The sequence below is a fragment of the Garra rufa genome, chromosome 19 (assembly GCF_049309525.1).
Source record: "Garra rufa chromosome 19, GarRuf1.0, whole genome shotgun sequence".
Taxonomy (NCBI): domain Eukaryota; kingdom Metazoa; phylum Chordata; class Actinopteri; order Cypriniformes; family Cyprinidae; genus Garra; species Garra rufa.
In genome coordinates this window covers 5,148,419-5,157,459 of record NC_133379.1, presented here as the reverse complement: position 1 = coordinate 5,157,459, position 9,041 = coordinate 5,148,419, and the positions used below count along the sequence as shown (strand labels likewise).

General features: G+C 33.6%; 1 protein-coding gene across 1 annotated transcript in view; it reads right to left on the bottom strand.

The window, feature by feature from the left end:
- Positions 1 to 272: 272 nt before the first annotated feature.
- Positions 273 to 9,041, bottom strand: part of grk6 (G protein-coupled receptor kinase 6) — a 48,962-nt gene continuing 40,193 nt past the window's right edge. The window contains exons 13-16 of the mRNA XM_073823900.1: positions 8,132 to 8,269; positions 7,676 to 7,813; positions 5,619 to 5,753; positions 273 to 1,578 (exon numbers count right to left, since the gene is read on the bottom strand). Of these exons, the coding sequence (XP_073680001.1) occupies positions 1,528 to 1,578; positions 5,619 to 5,753; positions 7,676 to 7,813; positions 8,132 to 8,269 (462 nt within the window). The 3' untranslated portion in view covers positions 273 to 1,527. The remainder of the gene's footprint in view (positions 1,579 to 5,618; positions 5,754 to 7,675; positions 7,814 to 8,131; positions 8,270 to 9,041) is intronic.

Here is a 9,041-nt window from a genome sequence, read left to right as displayed (position 1 = left end):
CTGAGATTTATACATCATATGAAAGCTCAATAAATAAGCTTTCTATTGATGTATGTTTTGTTAGGATAGGACAATATTTGGCTGAAATCAGAAATCTGAGGATGCAAAAAAATCAAAAAGACTGAGAAAATCACCTTTAAAGTTGTCCAAATTAGGTTCTTAACAATGCATATTACAAATCAAAAATTACATTTTGATATGTTTACAGTAGGAATCTTCATGGAACATGATCTTTACTTAATTTCTTAATGATTTTTGGCATAAAAGAAAAATCAAAAATTTTGACCCATGCAATTTATTTTTGGCTATTACTACAAATATACCCCAGCGACTTAAGACTGGTTTTGTGGTCCAGGGTCACATATGGTAAATTTGTTCATTTTTCAAAAACTATGCATTGTCGCTTTAATTCAGTGTGAGCAGAGCAGCAAAATTAGACTCATGCAGAAATAATCACGGCACCGCCGCTTCTGCTCTGTTCCTGCTAAGCATTGCTGCATCGCCTCAGCGTCCAGTGTGAATGTTAAAATCCGTTAACATGGGCGCCGGGAAAAAATACGCACTGCTTACGCTCTGCTTACGTGTGCAGTGTGAAACAGACCTTAATTAAAGTCTTTCAGTCTTCAATGCTGGAATGACAAATAACTGTGTCATGTTATTACCAGTCATGTCATGAAATATATTATAAATGAAAAATAATGCCTCATGTTTGGACTCATTTTGTAACATATGGGCCACACAGGACTATAATCAGGATGTTTTTCCCAATTATCTAGAGAAAAATTAGCAGGAAGACGCACTGAAGACTTTACAGATGAGTGTCGCATTTTTACAACATGGTACAACTGTCTGCAGTTGTTATTGTACATATATGCACTTTAGTCACGCCTATTTGGTTTACTAGGTATCTCTAGCTAAGTAACCTTACATAACATATTTGAGACTTCTGGTAGAGAGTTTATAATGTTAAAATTTCCCTCTGTTTTATAATCCCGTCCTGTTTTTGCTTTTTTAAATTCCATTAATGCACATTTATCACTGTTTTATACAAACGGTGTCATTTGATTGTCGAGATTACCATAAGAAAATAAAATTCAAAATATAAATATAAAAATATCTGCAAAAGCAAATTTCCTTTGCTCCCCGCATCTAAAACAAATATTCAGAGTGCATACTGTACATGTGTGTGAAATCGTACAAGAACAGAAAAAGAAAAAAAGCGCAAAGAGGCTGCAAGACATACTGACGAAATGTACAAGATCGGTTGGGTGAACCGGGTTTGAGACTTGAGCAGTGTTGAACGATCTGTCCTTTCCACACGTCACACATGATAAAGGACAATAATTGGGACCCTTTTTTTGTCCTTTTCATTTCGATGACTTAAATAAGATACACTGCATGGCTATATAGTGAAAATATACATTCCAATGTTTATATAGAGCTATCTTAAAAATACAAATGTGCAAAAACTGTAAACAAATGAGATCCTCAGTGGTGTAGGGGAGGAGCCACAGCCAGGCCACGCCTTCACAGCCTTGTGGGCTCCTCCTCACTGTCGCTGCAATTTCCACAGCAGTCCTGCGGGGGCAGCATAGACATGCACAGTTAAACACAGACATTTACACATAAGCATTAAAAGCCTCATCAAATCAAAATGTAGGTTGTGTGTTCATGTTAGTGTGCTAATAAAAACACTTTTTCTTGTTAGAAACCACAAATAATGATTTGGTGGTGTCTTAAGTTAATGGATTAGTTCACTTCCAGAACAAAAATTTACAGATAATTTACTCACCCCCTTGTCATTCATTTCTTTCTTCAGTTGTAAAGAAATTATGTTTGTGCATTTTAGGAATTATCTCCATATAGTGGACTTAAATGGTGCCCCCAAGTTTGAACTTCCAAAATGCAGTTTAAATGCAGCTTCAATGGGCTCTAAATGATCCCAGCCGAGGAAGAAGGGTCTCATCTAGCGAAACAATCGGTCATTTTCAAAACAAATTTACTATTTATATACTTTTTTTTTTACCTCATGCTCATCTTGTCTTGTCTCTGTGATGCGCATGCATAGTCTGTGTAATCCGGGTCAGTTAGGGTATGTCGAAAAACTCCCATCTTGTTTCTTCTTCAACTTCAAAATCGTCCAACATCTCTGTTTAACCTTTTTTTTTGTAAAGGGCATTTGATCATCTTTGCATGTTCACTTTGTAAACACTGGGTCAGCTGTTTTGCAGGAATGTAGGACGATTTTGAATTTGGGGAAGAAAATTAGTTTTTCAACATCCCTAACTGTCTTGAACCAGAAAAAAACAGTTCACGTAGACATAGACAAGACAAGCGTTTGATGTTAGAAAGTACATAAAAAGTGAGTTTGTTTCGAAAATGACGTTTTGCTAGATAAGACCCTTCTTTCCCTTAAAGCCTTTTGAGCTGCATTTAAACTGCATTTTAGAAGTTCAAACTTGGGGGCACCATTGAAGTCCATTATATGGAGAGAAATCCTGAAATGTTTTCCTCCAAAAACATAATTTCTTATCGACTGAAGAAAGAAAGACATGAACATCTTGGGTGACAAGGGGCTGAGTAAATTATCTGTACACTTTTGTTCTGAAAGTGACCTACCCCTTTAATTCTTATTTTCTTAAAAAACAAAGCCTTTAATGTCCAATCCAAACTTCCTGTTTCAATAAGAAATATTTCAACACAGGAAAAGAAAAATAGCATTTCACAATGATAGGCATACTTTCTTCTTATCTGTGCAGGGTTTCTGCAGGATTTTTAATTTAAATGTAAGATTTTTAAGAGCTTTTATAAGACCTACACAAATTAAATATATTTAAAATATAAAAATATTAAATATATTTAATACCATATGAGCGGTGTAGGGCAATGTCTATAATAACATATTAAACTGTAAAATGACTGTAAAAATTATAATTTACAGTTAAAAATCAGATGCAAGTTTTCACAAAAACATTTTTTTTATAAAATGATAAACTTTTTTTTAAAGCCTTTAAACCGTTTTTAAGAAAAGAGTCAAAAGTATTAACTATTATATTAATTGAAACAATTATCAATAACTTATTATATTAATTAAATAACAAATAAGGGGTGTGCAATACTAATATTTTGCAAAGTGTGTTATTGTACTGGTATCTTATGGACTACCGTGGACAGCCGACTTCTGAACTTTTTGATATTCTTCATATTCTGTGTGATCAGTTAACAGCAGTGATAGAAACTAATCTTTTCCAATAAGTTGATTTTTACCTTTTGTGGGCATTTTTACCTTTAATCCATCACCATTTGAGTCAAATTCTTACATTTGGGCTGTTAGCAAACAAATGAAATCAGTATCAACAAAATTCATCTTTGCAATGCAGAAGAAACACAGAAGCTGCATCTGAAGTGGCATTTAGATGTATTTACACACTGTGTAATGCAACTAAGATGGACAAGGAATGCTTTTACCTGCAGTTACAAATACATAATGTTTTGATAACGAATACTGATATTTAAATGTGAAATTAAAACCGCCAGTAGGTGGGAGCAAGCCACTGTAAATACAGTTTTTTACAGACGCTAGGACACATTTCTCAATACTTAGGTCACTTTTGCAAAACTCTTCACACAGTGAGCACAACAGAAGTGTAGGCTAAACTGAGGATCAATTATCATTGTTTTGGCACAAAATGCATTCAATGACTACATCTCTCAAATTTCATGAATTCTTTTCTCACTCTGACACAACAACTGCCAAAAATCTTTGTACGTACAGCACATTTTGCACATGCTTACATACTGTTTTCAAAACTGTTAAACTTATGTTCCAAACAATAACATAATGCAAAACTGAACAAGACAGCAAAATTCAACAGCAATATTTTATTGAAACATATTTCAAATCTAAAAATGCAGTAGATTAGCATTACTTTTTTATCTGTATCAGTTGATGGTGTGTATACAAATTCTTGTATTTTGGAATTACTTAGTACAAAAAAATTAAAAATAAATAAACAACATAAAATATTGACGAATTGTGCATCATGTCTGATTCATTCCAGTAACATATATTGCAGTTATAAACAGATGTTTCCTTGTTTTACACAAGAAAACACTGTGTAATGCTACATGTTGTTAGTGTTTTTTAGGTCATTGTTTTGTGGGTGACAAAGTGTGTTTGTCGGCTGTCAACCTTTCCTAGTGTTCTGGAAGAATAAGTTTATTTGAGACCTGAATAAAGTGTTTTGGTAGTTGTAGTGCATTTTGAATGTGAAATGAACTGCTTTGCCAAGCTGAAAGTCAGTTAGGAGAATTGTGTGAAGAGTTTTGCAAAAGTGGCCTAAGTATTGAGAAATGTGTCCTAGCGTCTGTAAAAAACTGTAAGTGATTTTTGTTGTCGAAATATAGCAAAAACAGGCAATATGGTGTCTAAAATGTAAGTCTCTTAATATTAACTTGTTTATTGAACTGTTGTATTAAATAAATATCACATTTGTAATTATGATGACTTTTGGAGAAATAAAAAAAACTACTCTGTGTGATATTAAGTATATGGAATTATATAAACATACATTTTCTGCCCCCATATTTAGAAATATTTGATCGTTCTAAATGCATTTTAATAGACTAAATCATTGAGTGAAAGAAAGCATTCTAAATGTGTATGTGCACTAGTTTAACCGACTTACTAGTCTGCATCACTTAATGTATGCATGCACTCTGTAGGTGTGTTTTGTTTGCTTTTCGCAGTATACTCAATGTCAAATCGCATATCGTTAAAACAACAATCACAATATAATTGCAGATGATATAGCCTATATTGCACACCCCTAATTTATTGTTTCGATTTTTATAATGCATTGTCTTCTTATCGATCCACCAGTTCACATTTAAAGCTCTGCGTCTTTGCAGAGTAAAAACATGGGTGGATTTTTGCATTGCTCTGAACTCTTATTCAGAGCAATGCAAATATACATGGCTTATTGAAAATATACATTTATTCTCTGCCAGCAGGTGGCACTTTTGGCTGAAATATAACAGTTTCCCCAGTAACGGCAAAACACAAAGCAGCAGCACAGGACTTTGAAATGTGCAGCTCTCATGTTTATTTAATGAAATCGTAGCCTTTTGAAGTTTAATTATCACAATATCAGGTCTTGAAATCATAATTAGGCTTTTTTGTTTTGACACAACTAAATTTAAGACTTTTTAAGGACCCGAGGTAACCCTGCTGTAATACAAATTTGTATTTACATTTACATTCCAATTAAAAAGTGCCTAGAGTTGCAAATAAAACTGATAAGCAAGGCAAAAGGCTCTAAAAAGTTATACATTTGTAATCTGAGTATTTTACACAAATCATTTCATGTACCTGACTAATTGTACAACAGGTAGAGGGGAAAGAAAACCCGCACACTAATATTTTTATTTCATTACAAGAATCGCCTGCAAAGCCGTATACAATTTCAGTATCAAACAGGACACAAAAAGGCTCAGCTACACTTTGGCTGAGCTGTTCAGCCAGATGCTCACAGCCTCATTTACTAATGGAACAAACAATAATGCCTTAGAGCAAAAACATTGCATATAAATAATAGAAGGATCTGAGGAAATCTCACCTGCCGGCCGAAGAGTCTCTGCAGTAAGCCCTGTTTGGGAGGGGGTGAGGGTTGACCTCTCCAGTCCAGGTCAGGGGGCACAGTGCCATCCAAATTCAAGATGTTAAGTTCCTTAAAGCACTCTGTCTCTATCATCTGAATGGATCAATGAAATAACACACTCAGAAAATCAAATCAAACCAATTGCAAGTTGTGACAAGGTCTATCTCAGTAAGTACAAGGCTTGAAAAAAACTCTTAAATTTGCATTTTTATAAATTTTATCTGGTGCTGTAATGGTTAAATTACTATTATTTTTTTAAAATTATAAATTCTAATTAAAATTACAATGTCACTGTCACCCTCATATTAAAAGAAATGTATAATCTTAAGTTACAGATATATTTACCTTACATTCTAATATCTCGATACTGATTCTACAAACAATTAAGGTTATAAAATGAAAGTGGTCCTAACTTGGAACTATGAATGAAATGCAACTAACATGAAATTATTGGTTATTAACTAATTATATGCACAATAACCTGCAATTTCAACTTATCTCTAAAACTTGTTTATATGTATTGTTTACAAAAATTGCATTGTTACATGGTTAAGCCCTATTGGAAAGGTTATGTTGTTAAAGTCAGCATTAAAAGATTAGTTCACTTTCAGAACAAACATTTACAGATAATGTACTTACCCACTTGTCATCCAAGATTTTCATGTCTTTCTTTCTTCAGTCTTAAAGCAAGTATGCTTTTTGAGGATTTCTCTCCAAATAGTGGATATGTATGGTGCCCCCAAGTTTGAACTTCCAAAATGCAGTTTAAATGCAGTCTCAAAGGGCTCTAAACGATCCCAGCTGAGGAAGAAGGGTCTTATCTAACGAAACTATCAGTTATTTTCTAAACTTTTTAACCTCAAATGCTCGTCTTGTCTCGTCTCTGTGATGTGCTCGCGTGGTCTGTGTGATTATGTCGAAAAACTCCCATTTTGTTTTCTTCCCCAACTTCAAAATCGTCCTACATCGCTGCAGAAGTACCAACCCAGTATTTACAAAGTGAACATACAAACAAGATCAAACAAAAAAAGGTAAAACAGCAATGTAGGGCGATTTTGAAGTTGAAGAAGAAAACGAGATGGGAGTTTTTTTACATACCCTAACTGTATTGACCCAAACAAGCATTTGAGGTTAAAAAGTATATAAAATTATCAATTTGTTTCGCAAATAACTGATCATTTCGCTAGATAAGACCCTTCTTCCTCTGCTGGGATCATTCAGAGCCCTTTGAAGCTGGGTTTAAACTGCATTTTGGAAGTTAAAACTTGGGGGCACCATACATATCAGTTATATAGAGAGAAATCCTGAAATGTTTCCCTTAAAAACATAATGTCTTTATGACTGGAGAAAGAAAGACATGAACATCTTGGATGACAAGGGGGTGAGTACATTATCTGTAAATTTTTGTTCTGGAATATTTTAAATAGAAACAGAACTTTTCTAAATGCATCTTACTGATCTCATAGTAAATTACTCATTTATGCATAAGTTTCATTGTTTCATTGTTTAAACCTTATTGCTAATCATTTAGCCTGCTTAATCCCTAAAATCCTCAAATACAATCTTACAAATCCTCTTACAATTAACTTGCAATTTCGCATTCAGATCTACTTTACAATATGGATGAAAAGATTTGGCACTACTTTCAATTCATCCATTTTAAAGCAACTCCACAACAGCTATACACATTTAGACAGTAGTCTTTCAGCCATTGTGTCGCTTCTCATGCTGATTTCTAAGTGATCCTGTACGTTTTTTTTTCCCACAAGAGTGCATCTTTTGTACACAGGTCTGGGTCAAGTTAACCTAAAACCAGACTAATCATACAAGGCAGTTAATTACATATTGGCAACATTGCATGCATGCCAAGAAAAAAAAATATCACATTGCATTGATTGAAGTCTGTTTGTACACAATATCAAAGTCAACGTTAATTTCCTTTTTATTCCTGGTCATAAATCGTCAATCAGGGTTCAGGGTTCATTTACTAAGGTTATTCTGGGTAGTGGCCTGACCTCATTTTGCCAGGGGATGGGAACACTTCCAGTAGATACTTTGCTGTAGAAGGAGTCGTCTTTGGGCTCCAGCTCCACCCCTTTCACTGTGGAGAACTGTTCGATGTCCAACACATCCTTACAGTAGATGGCCTGAGGCTGAGACAGACATAGAAGCTTGTCATGCTACACACCTACGCACACTCTGATCTGACTTTTGTTATTTTCTTTACAAAACGGTGTTGTATCAATCCATTTCCCATTTGCTGTAAATCCAAGGACTAGTACATCATTCAAAATTACTATGTTCCAAGAAAAAAAGAAGCTTAAGTGGGTTAGAACAATGAGGATGATTTAAAAAAATATATATTTAAACAGTGAATGAGCAATAGTAATAACAACAGTAGTTGTGATTGATATTCTTACTAAAAAAAATTTTATTTGCTATATTTTATATTTTATTTGTAAGATACTTACATCTGGAATAAAGGGTGCTTCGAGCATGCCAGCTGCAAGCCGCTTGAAGTTGATGGAACGAAAAATAGGGTGGGCTTTTACCTCTGAGGCACCATCCCCCTGACAGCCAAGCCTCTCACTAGGGTCTTTGGCTAGCAGCTAAGCGGAAAAAAAAATTCTTTATTAACATGTCCACTTGCTGAAACAAATAATCTTTTACACCTTTTTGACAACTGTTAAGATGTTCAAAATGTATTTATTTAATTGTATTTAATTTAATACCATATTAACATTACAGAAAAAAATAGAAACAAATTACAAATTATTAAATTTTTTTTTAAAATTGTGTCATAATTTTTGCCATTCCAAACATGTGAGAAAATCTTTTTGTTTTGAAGAATGTTGGTAACCAAAAGGTTTCAATTCCCATTTACTATTGTATTGTATAGGACAAAAATTATGTTGACCTGACATGAGGGTGAGGAAATTATGACAGAATTTAAATTTTTTTCTGAGATACAACTATTTGATACAACTACTAAAACTGAAAACTGATGGTGCAAAAAAAATCTAAATTTTGAGAAATCACCTTTAAAGTTGTCCAAATGAAGTTCTTAGCAATGCATATTACTAATGAGTTTTGATATATTTTTACGGTAGGAAATTTTCAAAATGTCTTCATGGAACATGATCTTTACTTAATATCCTAATGGTTTTTGGCACAGAAGAAAAATTTATAATTTTTACTTATACAATGTATGAGGGTGTGGAAATTATGACAGAATTTTCATATTTTTCCCGAGATACAAGTATTTGATACATCTACTAAATCTGGAAACTGAGAGTGCAAAAAAATCTAAATTTTGAGAAATCACCTTTAAAGTTGTCCAAATGAAGTTCTTGAAGTGGGAAATTTTCAAAATATCTTCAT